The sequence below is a fragment of the Elephantulus edwardii genome, unplaced genomic scaffold (assembly GCF_000299155.1).
Source record: "Elephantulus edwardii isolate Elephantulus edwardi_28Jun2011 unplaced genomic scaffold, EleEdw1.0 scaffold00063, whole genome shotgun sequence".
NCBI lineage: Eukaryota > Metazoa > Chordata > Mammalia > Macroscelidea > Macroscelididae > Elephantulus > Elephantulus edwardii.
In genome coordinates, this window is record NW_006399813.1 from 3728450 (window position 1) to 3747684 (window position 19235).

A 19235-nucleotide genomic window follows, 5' to 3' on the forward strand; every position below is an offset into this window, starting at 1 on the left:
CTAGGAAGAAGGATTGGCTATCTACTTCTGAAATTTAACAGGTCTTTGAAAACCCTATGTACAGCAGAGCACACTTAGACTAGCAGCTATGGCAACTGAGGCTGAGTCCTCAAATTCAGAAACACAATGGAGGAGGAACAATTAAATAATTGTTCTTGTTGTTGTTAAGTGCCGTCGAGTCGGAGAGTCCTCGAAACTCAGGTGCCTTTCATCCTCTCTCTAGGTTCATAGGTTTAATTTAATTAAATTAATTAAATAAGAAGAAACTAAAGGGAGCTCTGGTGGCCTAATGGCAAGAAGCTGTGCTGCAATCCCAAAGGCACTTGGTTTGAATCCACCAGATGCTCTGCTGGAGAAGGAGTGGTAGTCTATTCCTGTACCAGCCAGATCCAATTTGATGGTACACACACACACAAATAATAAAATAAAAGATTAAAAAGTTTATTAAAAGATTATTTAAAAAAAGAAGAAACTAATGATTAGAACATGGGATGTGAGAAGAATGAATATTGGAAAACTAGACATTGTTAAGAAAGAAATAGAACACTTAAATATTGAGATATTAGGTATTAGTGAAATGAGATGTATTGACATGGGAAATTTTGAATCAAACAATTATATGATCTACTACCCTGGAGATGAAAAGGTGAAAAAAAACAGGGTCGTTTTCATGGTTAAAAGGTCATTTCTAGATCCTTCTTGAAATACAATATTGTGACAGGATAATATCCATATGCACAAGGAACCTGTTAATAACACTGTCATTCAAACTTATGTACCAACAACCAGAACCAGAGAGGAAGAAATAGATGATTCCTACTGTTGCAGTCAGAAATCGATCGAACATGTAACTAAAGTTCATTAATAATAATAGGTGACTGGAAAATGAAAGTTGAGAACCAGGAAGAAATATAAATAGTCGGAAAATAGAGACTTGGTAACAGAAATGAAGCTGGGTATGGAATGATAGAATTCTGCACAATCAGTGATTTATTCATAGCAAATACCTTTCATAAGAAACAGAAATGCAGACTACACACATGGATTTCACCTGCTGGGATCGATTACATCTGTGGAAAGAATTGTTGGAAAAGTTCAGGATCAGCAGTGAAAATTAGTCCAGGTGCTGATTGTGGAACAGACCATCAGCTGCTCATATGTAGGTTCAAATTAAAGATAAAGAAGGTTAAATCATATCCACAGGAATCAAAATTTGATCTTGAGTCTATCCCCCCTGAATTTAAAAACCAACTCAGGAACAGGTTGGAGGCCTTGAACACTAATGAATGAAGACCAGATGATTTGCAGGACGATATTAAGAATATTGTTCATGAAGAATACAAAAGGTCATTACAAAGAAGGAAGAAGAAGAAAAGACCAAAATGGATATCAGAAGAGACTCTTAATATTGCACTAGGGTGCCGAGAAGCCAAAGCAAAGGTAAGAAATCAAAAAATTAAGGAGCTTAACAGCAGATTTCAAAAAGCAGCTTGAGAACTGGAGTTGGGAAATAAAAGAGCTGAACTTGCTTGGCATTTCTTAAGCTGAAGGAATTAAAGAACAAATTCAAGCCACAAATTGCAATGCATAAGGATGCTATGGGCAGAATACTGAATGATTCAGGAAGCGTTAAAAGAAGATGGAAGGGGTATACAGAGTCATTGTACAAAAAAAAATGGCTGACACAGAAGAATTTCAAGAAAACAATGTATGATCAAGAAGCAATAGTGAAGGGAGCTCTGGTGTCCTAGTAGCATGAAGCTGTGCTGCAATCCCAAAGGCATGCAGTTCGAATTCACCAAATGCCCCATTGTAGAAGGAGGGGCAACCTCCTGTGCCAGTCAGATCCAATTCTATGGTACACAACAAGGTGGGGGCGGGCAGGGGGTTGGAGAGCCAGTGATGATGAAGGAGGAAGTTCTGGCAGCTCTGAAGGACTTGGCAAAAAGTAAAGCCCCAAGAATTGATGGAATAACAATTGACATATTTCAACAAACAGATGCTGCCCTGGATGTGCTCATTAGTTTGTGCCAAGAAATCTGGAGGACAACTACCTGGCCAACTGACTAGAAGAGATCCATATTTATTCCCATTTCAAAAAAAGGTAACCTGACAGAGTGTGGAAATTATCAAACAATACCAGTAATACCACACTCTAGGAAAGTCCTGCTGAAGATTATCCAGAAACAACTGGAACAGAACATTGACAGAAATACAAGGTGCATTTAGAAGAGGTCATGGCTCTAGAGACATTATTGCCATTGTCAGATGGACATTGACAGAGAGCAAAGAGTCCTAGAGTCCATTTCATTGACTATGAAAAGGCATTTGACTGTGTGGATCACAACAAATTGTGGCTAACCTTGAGGAGAATGGGGAATCCCAGGACACTTGATTGTGCTTATGCAAAACCTATACTTGAACCAGGAAGCAGTCCTCAGAACAAAGCAGGAAAACACTGCCTGGTTCAAAATCAGGAAAGGAGTATGTCAGTCTATACTCAGAACAGATCATTTGGGAAGCAGGGCTTTATGAGGAGGGATATGGTATCAAGATTAGAAGAACACTCATCAACAACTTACATTATGCAAATGATACAACCTTTTTTGCTGAAACTGAAGAGGACCTGAAGCACTTGCTGCAGATAGTCAAGGACTGTAGTCTTTAATATGGATTGAAGCTCAACATCAAAAAGACAAAGATTCTCACCACTGGGCCAATTGACACCATGATAGATGGAGAAGAGATGGAGATTGTTAATAATTACAGCTTATTTGGCTCCACAATCAACACTCCTAGCACCAGCAGTAAGGAAATCAAAAGACAAATTGCATTGGGAAAATCTGCTGTCAAGGACCCCTCCAGTTGCTGAAAAGCAACAAAATCAGTCTAGAGACTAAGGTGCACCTAATCCAGGCCATGGTCTTCACAATTACTTGCTATGCATCAGAAAGCTGGACAATGACTGAGGATAACAGACGAATTGATTCCTTCTAATTGTGCTGGAGAGGAGTCTTGAACATACCATGAACTGCCAAGAAAACAAATAGGTCTGTCTTGGAGAGGGTGAAACCACGTTTCTCCTTGGAGGCTAGAATTTTGAAGCTACATCTCACATACTGTGGGCATGTGTCCAGGAGAGACTGGTCGCTAGAGAAGGACACATGCTTCAAAAAGGTAGAGGAACAGTGAAGGAGAGGAAGACCCCGGATGAGAGAAATTTATACAATGACTGAGACAGTGAGTGTAGGTGCGTCAGAATTAGTGAGATTGGCTCAGGACAGGACAGCGTTCCGAGCTGCTGTACATCGGGTTGCTGTGGGTCGTAGATGACTTGACGGCACGTAACGACAACATAGCATTCTACAGTGTAAACACACCATTGGGTTTTTACTCAGCTCACTTCTGACAGATATTTAAACTCTTAAGTAATAATTTGACCTATAAAAGTATTTATTAGCCTCATGCACATGTCATTTGTGGCTTTTTGTCATGACATCAGGGTTGGTGGTTCTGTAGAATACCAGCCCAGCAAAGGTGCTCAGCGTTGACTTCTGTAAGTTGCACATGCTTCATTTGGTACATGTAAATAGTGCTGGCTGGGTAGGCTTTTCCACCTAGAATATTCCATTAATTAAAGCAGTAGTAGAAGGGATTAAGAAACAGCTGTTTTGTGGTGTCGTGTTGTGATGTGGTGTGGTTGTTTTTTTTAAAAAACAACCCAAATATCTAAAACATTAATTTACCTTGTAAAATTGCTATTAATAATAATGGGTACAAATTTTCTGTTCATATATTCACTTACAAACTTACTAAGATTGTAATGATTCTGTTGCTTTTGTGTGGAATGATAATACAAAAATAAAAAGGATGTTGAAAAAACCAAAACTGCTTTATTAACTCTTTCTGGATATATATTATTTCTTTTCTTAATAAAATTTTTATTTTGTTATTTTAACAAAAGTTTACAGAAAAGTTAGATTTTCATTCATTCACTGTTGCACATTTTATTCCCTTTCCCTCCCTTCATCCTCCTCAAGTTGACTTTTTTTATAGCAGTTTATTTACAAAATTTGAGTGCATTGCTATCGAGAACAGATTCTTCCAATTTCCCTCACCCCCCCCATCACATTGTACAACTCCATGATTAATCCCCCCTCTCCCTGCACATCTCTTACACTTTGAAGGCTATTTAAGGTCTGTATGTTTGGATGCACAATTTCTAGGTCAAAGGGAATATGGTCCTCTTGCCCTCCATAGATGCAGTGATAGTAATACCCGGGAGTCCCTGTTTCCCAGGCCTTCTCTCACATTCTGTATTATTGTTGCTGTTTATTTGTTTACGTTTTAAAATCTTTGACAATTTAATGTGGAAAGAGTGTTCTCTTTTTGTGGTTCTTTTATTGTGAGTGAGATGAGTAAGACCAAGCATGTTGATCCTCTTTGAACTGTAACGTGTAAAGTGTGTACTTAGATTCCTAGATCTGGGATTGTTAGATCAAAGGATAAATATATGTCTATATTGATAGAGTTGTCCTAGAGAGGGTGAAGCCAGGCTGCTCTCTGGAGACAAGGATTCTGAAGCTTCGTCTGACGTACTTTGGACATGTTGCAAGGAGGAACCAGTCCTTGGAGAGGGACGTCATATTTGGGAGGGTGGAGAGACAGCACTGGAGAGGAAGACCCTCTATCAGGTGGTTTGATTCAGTGATTGGGGTAATGGATGGTGTGTCAGAGACAATGAGATTGGCACAGGATAGAGCAGGATTTAGGGCTGTTGTACATAGGGTCACTGTGAGTCACAGGCAACCCAACAGCACATAACAACAATAACATATTGATAGATTTACCACACTCACCTGCACAAGGATGCGTTTTATCATTTCCAGCAGGTACATTTTCATGCTAGAGCAAATGGTTAAATGAAGTGTATTAACTGCCCTCTCCTCAGGGAGAGAAACTGGGGCTTGAACTTTCCACTCTGCCCTTTTCCTACTTAACACGTGAAGAAATTGAGGCACACATAGGGAAGGTTCCTACCCTAAATCATGCAAGAAGCTAGAACCTAAAAACTGTGACTCAAGGAAAAAAAAAAGCCACAACAAAACCCACCAGCACACACACACACAACCCACAACATAAATATACGAACCTGTGACTCCTGGTCCTAACATCACATCCCCTTTTAGTGTGCTGTAGATTTATATATGGAAAACATGGTTTACCGCTCTGTAAATGAAGAAGAAAACCATAGTTGTTCTCCTAAGGAAATTAAGAAAATTAATGAGATAATTATGGGTGAATGCTCCCTTGGGTGTAGGAGAGATTGAGATAGAGCTCAACTTCTTTAGGTGATCAGGGACTCGGCGATTAGATTATGGTGTCAGGGCACTAGGAAATCATCTTATGCATGAGAGCAGTGACCCCCACTGCCCAGGGTGCTTTGAACTTGATTGAATGAAGATGCTCTTACACTTTGCAAAACTTTACAAATGAAAGTGGACAGAAATGTGATTTGCCCAACCAACAAGGAGGCTGCAAGCCACAAAGTCTTGTCTTGCCTTTCCTAGAGTGACCCTGGCTTCTCCCTTGTGTTTGCTTTGGGACAGGTTGATTGACTTATGTGCAGTTTGGGACGCTGGAGTTCTCCTTCCCTCGGCAGACTGGAACGGACTCTTCTCCGGTTTTGCAAGAAAGCAGCTGAATGAGGCAGAGAAAGTGAGAGAGGTTCGTACTGAGGGCTTGTTAGTGGGAGGGGGAAAGGGCAGAGGGGTGAGTGAAAGCCTCATTTTTGCCTCCTGCCCCTTCTCTCTGTTGGGAGAAGTCTCTTTACCTGCCCCTGGGATTCTCCGAGGGGAGCCCTCCTGTCTCCTGTGTAGAATAGCATGCAGCCAGGTCCCGAGGCTGACTCAGGCAAGGAGCACCAGCCCCTTCTTCCCCAGCAGATGCAGCCAGTCAGCATTAGTGTCACCACTGTCCTGAATTGAAAAAGTGAGAAAACTTTGTTTATAATACACTTCCTTTACCTTGGGCCGCTATGACCTAGGAGTCTCTGAGTGACAGCTCTGGCATATGGGGGGTAGTGTGAAACCCAGCAGAGCACCAGACTTGGCAGATGGACAGCTGTCCAGGGTGCAGTAAACAGTGAGGCTGACAGCACAGACCACGCACTGTGTGCAGGGTCCCCATTGTTCCACTCTGGATTCGAATTTCCTGGTGTTCCCAGCAACCCTTGCTTCAGTGTTGGGTGGGGCCAAGCCTGGAGGTCAGTTTTTATGAGGACAGGCTAGCTCGTAGGGGCTGGTGCGCAGGCTAGCTCCTAGGGCCTGGGGAGTGCAGTCTAGGTCCTAGGGGCTGGTTGGGGCCTGAGATGGAGGCCAGAACAAAGGTGTCCTCATTCTTTGAATTTAAGCATCTCTTTCTTGTTTCGGTTGGACGCTTGCTTTCTAGTACCTCCTCTGTAGGCCTTCTGTCCTCTCAGAAAGACTTGGGAGATGAGGCTAGGACAGGTGAGGAGAAATAGAAGCAGAGTCTAGAAATTCAAGCCCCACGCAGTTTGTGACCTTAGCAAAGTTTATTAACCTCCTCAGACCTCACATAGCGCCTGATGTATGGAACCACTTGCTGCTGAGTTGGCTCTGACCCATCGCAGCCCATTGGCAGCGTCGTGGTTCAGGGCTCTGTGTGGCTCACTTTTTGTAAGATCACCAGGCTTGGCTTCCAGGGTGCCTCCAACCTTCCGCTTAGCACCCAGCCTTGTAGTACAACCCCTGGACATCCCTGACATAAAGAAGATGTTCTGTAAATGATAATTATTGCCATTATTTCTGTTACAGACAGCACTTTAGATATAGTCGTTTCATTGAAGTAATTTCTGTGTTAGGTTTTTACAGGCTGAGCCAAACCTCGCCTCCAAACAGTATCAGGCTGAGGAAACATCTGGGAAATCCACTAGACTGCAGGACTTTCCCAGTCATTGTCACTAACTAGTGAACTTGAGCACAATGACAGGCAGGAGATGGAAGAGCAAGGGAAACACTATTGTTTGACTGTTCTCAGAGGACTGTTACTGCCAGAGTGACCTGCCAGTTTACTGCAATGGGCACATAACTAAGGCTCAATGGGAACAGATGCCCAGGTTTGTGGTTATTGTTATTGTTAGGCCGCCTCCAGCTGACCGCAACCCTGTGAACAACAGTTCCAAACCCTGCCCTGTTCTGCGCCTTCCTCATGCCCATTGTCATAGTTACTGTGTCAGCCCAATGAGGAGGGTCCCTCAACTTTTCCAACCATGCTTGGCTTTTGCAAGGACTGGCCCCGCCTAACAACATCCCCAGAGTATATGAGATGAAGTTTCACCATCTTTGCCTCTACAGCCTGGTGGCCCTTCCTCTAGGACAGATATCTTTGTTCTTTTGGTAGTCCATAGCATATTCAGTCGTCTTCAGCAGCACCACAGTTCAAAGGCATATCTGTTCTTTGGTCTTCCAAATTCATTGTCCAAGTTTAACATGCATATGAAGTATCTGAAAACATCATGGCTTAGGTCGGGTAACACCTTAGTCTAATAAACTGACATCCTTGCTCTGTCGCACTTTGTAGAGGACAGCAAATTAGTGTAGCCCTGTGTCACCATGTCCATTGCTAGGGCACTTTTCATACTCACCCTGTGCTCTGGCCCTGTCCACCCAGAGCACCTCCACAGTCCTCTCTGGGTGCATGCAGCATGGTTTGTTTAACCAGATCCCACCCTCAGGATCCATTCACTTGATGAGCTCTGCCATCTCCAGTAAGAATTTCCACAACAGGCCAGCTACAGACTTGGCTGCCCCATCCTGCCTGACAGAGAGCTGGCTTGCTTCAGTCTATATCTCTGGACACTTCTGAGCTCATCAGTGGTCTCTGACATGGGTTTAGAGTTGGATTCTTTCTCCGATGTGCCCATGGACATTAATTGCATCACATGCCTCCCATGGCAGTTCTGTGATGTGAGTAAGACTGGTGTCACTATCCTAATGTTTTTCTTTTTTTATTGCACATTGTGCAATACAGAAATCAATACTGATTTCTAGATTCCAAGAAGTTTCTTCTCTCAATATCTACAAAGCTACTTAGCCTTGAATTGAGACCTAATTTTTTATGGCTGGTGTCACTATCCTAATGTTTTTCTTTTTTTATTGCACATTGTGCAATACAGAAATCAATACCGATTTCTAGATTCCAAGAAGTTTCTTCTCTCAATATCTACAAAGCTACTTGGCCTTGAATTGAGACCTAATTTTTTATGCCTCTTCAAGGCCTCCTGTAGCCCCCAGGACCTCTCACTTTGTGAGTGGAAAACACCTATTCTCAAAGGGCCTTCAGACTGTCAGAGGACATTTGAGAGAAAGGATGGGTGCAGATGATACACAAAAGGAGGGCCATGTGGCTATCGAGGGAACAATATGTTCTGCACGAGGGGAGCTGATCCAGGTTTCTTGAGACAATAATAAGCATTGTAATAACCAGCATTTGAGAGCATCCATGTGCTGGCTGTCAATGCTCTGCTCCTGATGTATGTTCTCCACTTCATCCTGCTTACAACACGTCTAGGAGGGAGGGAGGGAGGGCCCATTATCAGCCACATTTTACTGATTCCAGAATGGAAGCATAAAAAAGTTAAAGAACTTGTCAAAACCCCTCATCAAACAATGGGCAGACCACTGCATTTTCCTTTCAGATGGCCCAGCTCCGAGAGGGGCACATGCATGACTATATCTGGTTCACATGGCTTCTCAGGGAGGCTGGCTCTAAGTGGCATTGGAACTCTGAACTGTGTGGCTGTATCAGGTGTGCCCTCAGCCGGCCTCCAGGTGTGCATTTCATTGTGTGGCTCCACCCTGCAGCCTCTTAAGGAGCAAGTCGTCTGTGTCTCTGCCCTCCTCCCTCTGGCTCCTCTCTCTTTGTTCCAAGGTCACTGCCATCTGGAGCTCCCCCAGGCAACTGCTCCTGTGAGCACACTCCTCCCTCTCCCCTCCTCCGGCCCCAGCATGAGGCACCTGCCCGTGCACACATACACACGCACTTAATCTCTCCCTCCCCTCCAAGCCCCCTCTGCTGCACTTCACACAGGGGCCTCACCAGGTCACTCTAAGCAAACACCTGCCCTCTGATGCAAGACAGCAAAAATACCCAGGATCCCCAGGCCTTCAATTCTCCAAATAGGTCCATTTGGTTAATTGCATGTGGACGGCTCAGTCCTGCCTGCCAGGAAGAGGCTGGGCCACCTCTCTCCAGAAACATTTTAACGGGTCAGTAACATGGGCTCATGACATGTAGTGGTAGATTGATAGGGGCATGGTGCTTTGTTAAGAACCCCACTCGAAAACTGAATCCAGGCTGCTGAGGAAGCAGCCGTGCTGGCCAGCTTTTCCTGTGGCCCCTAGATCTGCAGGAGCCCGTGTGGAGACACGGTTGGTGGCAGCAAACACCATTCCCCTAGGCAGCTTGTGCCATCTACCTACCTGTGCAGTCACTTAGTCACTTCGTCACTTCCAGACACCGCCCCCCCCAAGCCCATCCTTTCACAGGAAGCTAAGTTTTTTGCTTTGAGGTGGTATATCACCCTCTGAGCTTCTAATAAAAGGACCTCAGGCAAAAGACAAGGTGGGTCCTTCCTACGTGTTGGTGTATGATCTTACTTGAGGTATAATACATAAAACTTTGTCCCATCGAAGCCAGGAGCATCTCTGGTGTCAGCACTCATACCTGCCAGCACTTTGCAACCAGACTCTAAGACAAATGGTACATTTTATAACTGAGGGGGGGTGCATAAATCCTTAGCCTGTGTTTTTCCTCCCCCTTTCTGCTCCCCACCCCTCCTCCAGGCCTGCTGCATTCTCACATCTCCTCCTGCCTGTGCAAGCCTGCCGGGTGGCAGTTGGATCCAGACTGATGTCTGCATTGGATGTAAATGCAGAAGGGTTGAAGGGAGAGAGCAAGGAACAGATGCTGCTCCCTCCTGCTGGTCCTTTCCTTCCTCTGTCCCCTGTATCACAAGTCAGACAGGAATTGTAAAAATGCGACTGGGAATATATGCTCTCCTTGGAACCTCACCAGCTAAACCAGGATGAGCAGCCGAGTCGGAGTCGCCTGGAAGAGCCAGCCCCCGTGGTTTGTTTGATTCCAGGTGCTTATCAGGCAGAAGCAGTGGACACGATGGATCGTGGGTTAGTGGTGGACTCAGAGGCATGAGTACAGGGTAGGTCTGTTCCAAGGAATGCTGAGTGCATTGGCTGTAGAAAGGATAAGGGGAAAAGGAGTCCACACTGTTTTGCCTGGCCTGGGTTTTTATGGGCGTCTCTCCTTCTTTCTAGTCCACCTTCTGTAGACAAGGAGTTGTTTTCCTTGCTTTGAGTCACTATATGGTGGTTATCTGCACAAGCATCATCTGCTTTATGAATTCAGAAGCCCAACTTCTCCAAAGCCACATAGCAAAGAAATACACCAGCTACAACTTGGTGAAAACGAGAATGGACCCATGGATTTTAAATGTCAAGTATGTGTCAGGCCTTGGATGAATCGCTGTATAGAGACATCAGCTCACTTGGCCCATTGACTCCTCTTCACAGCAACCTTGCAATAGGGAAGTACACTTCTCTCACTCTTAAAATTAAGAAAGCTGTGGCTAACAACAAGACTGAGACAGTTGTTTAAGGTAAAGAGAGTGTGTTGTAGGTAAAAGGCTGAGGTGGGGTTGAAACTTGGCATGTCACCCAAGTTAGTCTCCTTTCATGTACCAATGATTATAGGTTGCTTGAAGCTCTTCGAGGGCTTGTCTGGTGGTTTTCCCCGGTCTGCCTGACTTCTTAGCTAGTTTTGTGTAGTCCACTATTTACTAAACACAGCCTGTTCGGCTTTGAGCTAACATTTTGTCACAGCTCTCACTGTGCTTCAATGCTGTGAAAGAAACAAGAGAGAGAAAAAAAAAGTACATGATAGAGCCTTTGCCCTCCAGAAGCCCGTGGTCTGGGTGAGGAGATGAAGGTCATCTTGCCCTCAAGTTTCCGCCATCATTTTGACCCTTATTTTTCATGTACTTGAGCTCAAGCTGGGATTTTCAGATGGCTTTACAACTTTGGTCTGTTGAAGTCAGTCTTGGAATCCCCCACATAGAAGGCAGAGAAAGCAGCTTTTCACAGGTTAGGTCATGAGGGGATGGACCCTCAGAGGAAGAGTGAGCTGGACTGCAAATGGCCACTCTGCTCATGGACTCTGGGAACCCACCGGGCAGTGCTAGGGTGAGGACACTGGAGGAAGTAAAGATGGCAGAGGGGTACACAGTTAACTTCTTATGGGGACAGCAGAATTGAGGGGTCAGGCTGCCCCAGAGCCATCTTCCCTTCCTATATCTTTTTGTCATTTCCTAAAATAGGGTAGATATGAAGACAGGCACAAATCTGTGACTTGCTCAAGGTGACATACAAGAATTTAGCCTTGGGCCTTTAAAAAAAAGAATAGCATGTACTTTGTAAGTAAACCATTTAAAAAAAAAAAAAAGATTACCATCTGAATTCTTTGGTGATGTGTCTGTTCATATCCTCTGCCCATTTTTCAATTGGGTTGTTTACCTTTATCTTGTTGTGATGCTTGAATATTTTATAAATTCTAGATCTAAGTCCCTTATCTGACATGTCATTATCAAAAATTTTCCCCCAATCTGTGAATTCCCTTTTTACCCTTTTGGAGAAGTTTTTGCATGTGCATAGGGATTTGATTCTTAGAATTTCCCATTCATCTATTTTATCCTCTCCTGGTTGTAGATTTTTCAGGATGCTTAGAAGACTGTTTATGTTGTGGATTAGGACTTCTAGCGTTCTTCCAAGCTTTTCTTTAATAAAGTTTATAGTCCTTGGTTTTAGTCCTAGGTCCATGATCCACTTTGAGTTGGTTTTTGTGTATGGAGTGAGGCGTGGATCTTGGTTAAGTTTTCTGCAGATAGTTTCCAGTTTGTTAAAAAGGCTATCATTTCCTCACTTAACTAATTTCATCTCCTTGTCAAAAATCAGTTGACCATAGGTAGATGGGCTGATTTCTGGATTCTCAATTCTATTCCGTTGATCTATGTCATTGTACCAGGACCATGCTGTCTTGACCACCATGGCAGTGCAGCAGGATCTGAAATCAGGGAGTCAGATGCCTTCTACCTTGTTTCTCTTTTTAAGGAGTGCTTTGCTTATTCAGGGCCTTCTTCCATTCAGATGGCAAACAAACACATGAAGAAATATTCAAAATTCTTAGCTCTAAGAGAGATACAAAACAACTATGAGATATCATCTCACCCTAGTAAGAATAGCAAAATTTAAGAGAACAGCAAGCAACAAATGCTGGCGAGGTTGTGGAGAAACTGGAACCCTTATTCACTGTTGGTGGGAGTGTAAAATGGTACAACCACTATAGGAGGCAGTATAGTGCTTTCTCAAAAAGTTGCAAATAGAAAAACCATTTGACTCAGCAATTCCACTACTGGGAATATACCCTAAAGAAATCAGAATTGCCACACAAGCAGATATATGCACACCCATGTTTATCACAGCTTTGTTCACGACAGCAAAGAGTTGGAAACAACCTAAGTGCCTGTCAATAAATGAATGGATAGAGAAGCTGTGGTATATTCACACAATGGAATACTACGCTGCATTGAAAAACAAGGAACTCATGCAATATTATTCAAAATGGGTGACCCTGGAGGACATTATGCTGAGTGAAATATCTCAGTCACTAAAGGACAAATACTGCATAGAGTGCCACTGTTGTAAAACAGGACTGATGTCGTGGTTGGGGGAGACTGAGAAGGAGGGGATAGATAATGTATACTGCATTGAAACAGATGAGGGAGAGAACTGTTTAAAGTGGGTATGTGATTAGGTATTATTGTCATGATAGGAGTCCAGAATGAAGGCTACATAGTGGAGTGGACTTGGGGGGAGGGATTGTATATCAATGAAAGAATTTTTCTTTTACTTTTCAGATAGAAGAGCAAACTGCAGGGGGAAGGGTGGGCAGGGAGAAAAGTGTAACAATGAATGAATAGAAATCCAAAGTCTCGGTAAACTTTCATTAAAATTAATAATAATAAAAAAGAAAAGAATAGTAATATTCAATTTGTTAAAAATTAAAAATCCCCAAACCTAATCCTTCCTTAATTAAACTTATTTGTTTTCTTCCTTGAACTTTTAATTTTCGGCTGACAAATTTTACTGTTCTATTTATTAACCTAGTAACTTATAACAATCACTTGTTTGGTCTCATAAATTTAACTTAATTTCTTTAAACATATGAAATGGGGCATACACATTTAATAATGTGTCTTCATTTTCTGATCATCAGTTTTCTGTTGAATAATGTTTTCTAAGTCCTTATACAATTATTTTTTTAATTAATATTTTAGTACCAGCTTTGTGGAGATAAAATTCATATACTATACAATTCAGTTCTTTAAAGGATAACTCTGGGAGCTCTGGTGGCCTAGTGGCAAGAAACTGCACTGTAATCACAAAGGCACGCAGTTCAAGTCCATCAGCTTCTCTGCAGGAGAAGGATGGGCAGTCTCCTCCTGAGCAATTAACTGCCTCTGAAAACCTGTCATAGGGTCAGTAGTGGGTCGGTTCTGATTCAGTGGGGCCTAAACACAACACACAACACACAGAGTTTAGTCAGCAACTCTGACTAAAATCAACTTTAGAATATTTTCATCACCATTTCCCAAAAAATATACTCATTAGCAATCACTTCCCTTCTTCCATTTTTTTCCCTCTGCCATCCAAAACCAAGCCGAGTCTTCTGAGTCTGTAAACCCAACCTGCTGGGAGGAGACTGGCTCATTTTCTCGCTCCAGGGTCTCCCATGCATGCGGCACATCCAGTCAGTAGCCCAACTAGTCACCTATTACACCAACTACTGACTACTCATCTATTTTTTTTACTTTCTGAATTTCCATCTTCCTGACATTTCATAGAATCATGTACTATGTGATCTTTGGTCTCATTTCTGGCTTCTGTCACTCAGCATGATGGTTCATGCTCAATATAGCTCCATGTATCAGAGCTCCATTCCTTTTTCTTGTCAAACAACACACACACATATATTGTTTTTACTGTTGGGTCAGAACCCACCCTAAGCTGACCTTCTGGCAGGTTTTCAGAGGCAGTTAATCCAGTTAATCGCATAGGAGGAGATCGACAATCCTCCCGCGGAGCTGTTGGTGGGGTGTGTGTGTGTGTGTGTGTGTGTGTGTGTGTGTGTGTGTGTGTGTAAAAGGCTGGGCTCTAATGAGAAGTGTGGCATCAGGATTGGAGGAAAACTCATCAACAATCTCAGATGTGTTATGCAGATGACACAACCCTGCTTGCTGAAACTGAGGAGGACCTCATGCACTTGCTGCAGAGGGTCAAGGACTGCAGCCTTCAGTATGGACTGAGGCTCAATGTCAAGAAGACAAAGATTCTCACCACTGGACCAATTCGCAGCATCAGGATGGATGGTGAAGAGATTGAGATTGTTCAAAGCTTTAGTTTGCTTGGCTCCACAGTCAACACTCTTGGCACCAGCAACCAGGAAATTAAAAGACGTATTGCAATGGGAAAGACTGCTGTTAGGGACCTCTCCAAATTACTGAAGAGCAATGGTGTCTCTCTGGAGACTAAGGTGTGCCTGATACAGGCCATGGTCTTTGCAGTCACCTGCTATGTATCAGACAGCTGGACAATGACTAGGGAGAATAGAAGGAGAATTGATGCCTTTGAGCTGTGGTGCTGCAGAAGAGTATTTAATATACCATGGACTGCTAAGAAAATGAACAAGTTCATCCTGGAGAGGGTTAAACCAGGCTGCTCCGTGAAGGCAAGGATTCTGAAGTTTCATCTGACATACTTTGGACATGTTGCAAGGAGGGACCAGTCCTTAGAGAAGGACGTCATTCTTTAGAGGATGGAAGGAGAGTGTAGGAGAGGAAGACCCTCTATGAGGTGGATGGATTCAGTGACTGGGATCATGGGGGTAGGTGTGTCAGAGACAGTGAAATTGGCACAGGATAGAAAGGGGTTTAGGACTGTTGTACATAGGGTCACTATGAGTTGCAGGTGACTCGATGGCACATAACAACAACTGTATCTATATCTATCTGTATCTATAGAGAGAGCGAGCCCTCTGGTAACACAGTGAATTAAGTATTACTAACTAAAAAGTCTGAACAATCCACCAGCTAGCCTCTCCATGGGAGAGAGTTGGGATAGTCGGTGGGCATAAACATTCCCAACCTTGGAAACCCTAGGAGACAGTTTCCTTCTATCCTAGAATTTAAATCAATGCAGTGGCTTGATCTGATATGCTACATTTTGTTTATCCACTCATAAGTAGGTGAGCATTCAGGATGTTCCAACTTTTTGGCTCTTTTTAAGTAAGTGGTTATTTATGTGAATATCTTTGTTTTTCATCTCCTTAGTTATATACTTAAAAATGACCTGGCAGGGTCATGCAGTAACTTTGTTTAACTTTTTGGGGAATTTTAGGCTACAGAGGACTAAAGAGAATGATGTCCACTTAAAGGCTAAGGTATGCTTGACCCAAGTCATGGTCTTCTATGCTTGACCCAAGCTATGGTCTTCTTAATTACTTGATTTGCATCTAAAAGTTGTACAGTGACTAAGGATGATGTAAGAATAAACAGTGTTTTTGAATTGTGCTATTGGAGAAGAGTACCGAATAGCCCATGGACTGTCAAGAGAACAGGCCTGTCTTGGAGAAAGTGAAATCAGAGTGCTCTTTTGAGGCCAGGATGTTGACATTTTGTCTCACATATATTGGGCATGTTGTTTGGAGGGGCCATTCCTTGGAGAAGGACATCGTGTTGGGGAAAATGTCAGAGTAAGAGTAGAGGACCCTCAATAAAATGGATTAACGCCATCACCATCAAAATGTTAACAATGTAGTAGTAGCAGTGGGCCCAAGAATGTCAAAGATGGTAAAGATGGCACAGGATAGGCTAGGTTCAAAGCCAGTAAGATAGCTACGAGTCACAGTCACACCCAAAAACAACAACCAGGCCTTCTAAACCCAGTTTCAAGGCTCTCTTTCAGGCCTCTGTGTTCAGGTTCCTCTATCACATCTGCTGGCGTCCCTCCCTCTTGCCCTATCCACTCTCATTGACCTCTCAAGATTATCATACATTCCTCTCCCCCTGCCTTCCTTCCTATGAGCCACTTGCCTTTAATGACAGCTCTTGGGGAGGCAGCTGCTGCTGGTGCCTGGGGTGCCTTTTCCTACCACGTGGGGAGGGGGCTGGGGAACTTCACAGCCCTCTCCCCAGCTGTGAATAAAGATTGTCTGTCTAATTGCTGTGAAGATTTCTCCCTGAGGGTAGAAGACAGGGAGCCAAGGCAAGTGAGAACCTGGGTTGTTGTCATGTAGAAGTGAAGCTCTTCCTTGTCTCTTGTCCTCCCTTTTTTCTCACATTTTTCCTAGAATCACTTGATTTCCCTGATGATTCAGACAAGGCAGGCCAGACACATATCCAAGCAAGCTTTTTTCTCCCTGCCTCCCCAAGCAGGCTTTTTAATGTATTATCTTCTGTTTCATTTACAACCCATTTATACCCGTTAACTTTATTATGGACTTTTGTTGTTGAGTACCATCAAGTCAGAACTGACCCATAGCTGACCCTCCAGCAGGTTATCAAAGGCACACAGGAAGAGATAGCCCATCCTTCTCCTGGGAAGCAAGCTGGTAGATTCAAACTGGATGCCTTCACCATTGCAATGCAGTTCCTTACCATTAGGCCACCAGAGACAGAGCTCAGTTAACCAGGAGCAGGTGAGTTGAGTCTGAATAAAATTGACAGATAGCCACAGATCCCATATAAATCAGACCCTTCACAGAATGTTAGACCAGCTGTACAGCGGCTACACAACCTACAACTCCGACTCCTTTACATTCTACATTTGTTTCTTAGAAAGTTGGTTGTATTTTAGTATCGTAGACATCTTTCCCCTTGTGCCCAGGGACCGCCCAGTGGCCTGCAGGGTGGGCCTTCAGCAGGGTCAGGGTGAGGCCACCTTCATGCTCTGCCGGGCTAAGATGTGCCCAGTTTCCAGCAAGCCCACCTCTTCCATATATGTCACAGGGACTTGAGTGCAGGGTGTTCATGGCAGCCATTGCTGTACAGGAGGGTGGGGAACAGCCTGAAGGTCCACCAGCAGCAGATGTTTGCATGATTTCCGAGAGAACCACACAACTTATGAAGAGGAATATTGCAGGCCTCTGTGCTCAGGCTTGCTGGGAAACCAGCTATGAGCACGCAGTAAGATAGGTGCACCTCCCATCCTAGAAGTGACTGCTCTCCCTCAGTGGCTCTAACCGTGAAGGCGGCTTAGGAGTAACATAAAGTACTCAGTGAACCTCTACAGAGCCGATGGCCAATACTAAGTATTCATGGAGGGCACCGTAACAGAAAAACTGACTCAGTTCTGTGCTCTTTCGACTTTCCAATCCTATCCTCTTTTTCCCCCCAACTTAAAAAATGGTGACTGTAGTTCAGGTTTCAACCTATAGATTAGTTCCAGGCATTGAAAAGGGAACAGCTGTTTTTCAACCAGTTCTCTAATCCTAAACTCAGGTGTGTGTCCCCCACACATACACCTGATACCATCCCACACACGCACCCTGTTCCCATGACCTCTCCAAGCGTGGCTGGGGCCCTGTCTGCTGGGGTTCCTGGATGCCACACCGATCACTATCAATGGTTAAACACACAGCCCCCCTCAACTCCTCCCAAATCACTCCCCCTGACAATGAAAGGGAGCAGAGCATGAAAGGCAGTCACAGAGCAGATGGAGACCACCCCCCTCCAACCTGGAGAAGTGAGGAGTGGGAGGGGAGAGCTGAATCCCACAGACAAGGTTCGTTGGACTGTTTGAAAATCCTTGAGGATAGCTGGTTGGACCCTACGCAGGCAGGCGGACAGGAAGCTGGGTCCCCCTCCTGTGGATGTGAAGAGGGGCAGAAGTCTAGAAGCAGGCTGGTGAGTGCCTTCACAGGCTGTCAAGTCCTTGGACCCTGCAGGGTTTGGGATCTTTCAAGTCTCATCAGAAGGAGGAAGTGGGGAGATTGTGTGGGCAGACAGACTTGCATGAACAGTGCTGCTTGGAGCAGAGTGAGGGGGTATGATAACATGTAACTCTGGCAGGGGCTCTCTGAGGAGTGAAGCCAGGGGATCTTTCCCTGATGCTTTCTCATCTAATCTTGTCTTCCACCAAAGGAACAGGCTGACCATCATCAATAGGTAGCATTTCAAGTTTCCTAGGAAACACCCCCCCCCCCTTTGCCTTCAAATGCCAGTGAGCTGGAGGACGTGGAGCATGCTGGGGTCACCATCTGTTGCTTTGCTCCTCCCCTGGCACCAGAGAGATGGAAGAAGGGAGGCAGCAGAGGGGCAGTGCCTGAGTCTGTCCAGTGAAGGGGGGCCTCAGCACCAGCACAGCTGAGCGGCAGCCCTCAGGATGGGGCCTCGGAGACGGGGACTGAGGTAACAGCAATTGAGAGCCCAGTTTGAGACTGTGCCTGTGGGATGGAGAAGCTGCATCGCAGTGAGGGCGGCCTTCCCTCCTTGAGCTTAGATGTTGGAAAGCTCTGAGAGGCAGTGAGGGGAGGATTTCAGGTGACAGGAGATGACTGTCCACTGAGCAGGCCGAGAGCTGTTCCTGAGGAGACGGATATTGCTGCTGTTAGCTAAAATAGAGCTTATTGCTGCTGGTTTTGTTATTCAGGTTTATACAGCAAGCACCCGAATTATATTATCTGATAACGAGGATCTCTGTCAGTCAGTGGCTTAGAGGGTATTCATCACTGGGAATATGAAGAATCAAACAAATTTCCCTTATCCTACAGATACTGACTGTTCTGTGCTCACTGCAGAGGAGGCCAGACATGGCTGGGAGCTCAAGCAGTTCAGGGGCTGATGTGAGAGACAGGCACAAGGACAGCTAAGCCCACAAGGCAGAGGAGGTGGTTCCTGGAAGGGAACGTAGAGGCAGGCTGAGGGAGGCGACACCAGCAGAAATGCAGCCTCCTTGCCTTGTAGAGGAGGAGGCTTGGTGGCACAGTGGGTTGAACATCAGGCTGCTAAGCCAAAGGTCAGTGGTTTGAACCCCTCAGCTACTCCTCTGGAGCAAGATGAGGCTCTGCGTGCCTCTAAAGAGGAC

The 19235-nt window shown here is 44.5% G+C and overlaps 1 protein-coding gene across 2 annotated transcripts in view; it reads left to right on the forward strand.

Annotated features, from left to right (window-relative positions):
- NFASC (neurofascin) overlaps nucleotides 1–19235 on the forward strand; it is a 272454-nt gene that overhangs the window by 138251 nt on the left and 114968 nt on the right. For both annotated transcript variants that reach the window (XM_006887905.1, XM_006887909.1), the window contains exon 2: nucleotides 5610–5718. In XM_006887905.1, coding sequence (XP_006887967.1) covers nucleotides 5610–5718 — 109 coding nt within the window. The remainder of the gene's footprint in view (nucleotides 1–5609; nucleotides 5719–19235) is intronic.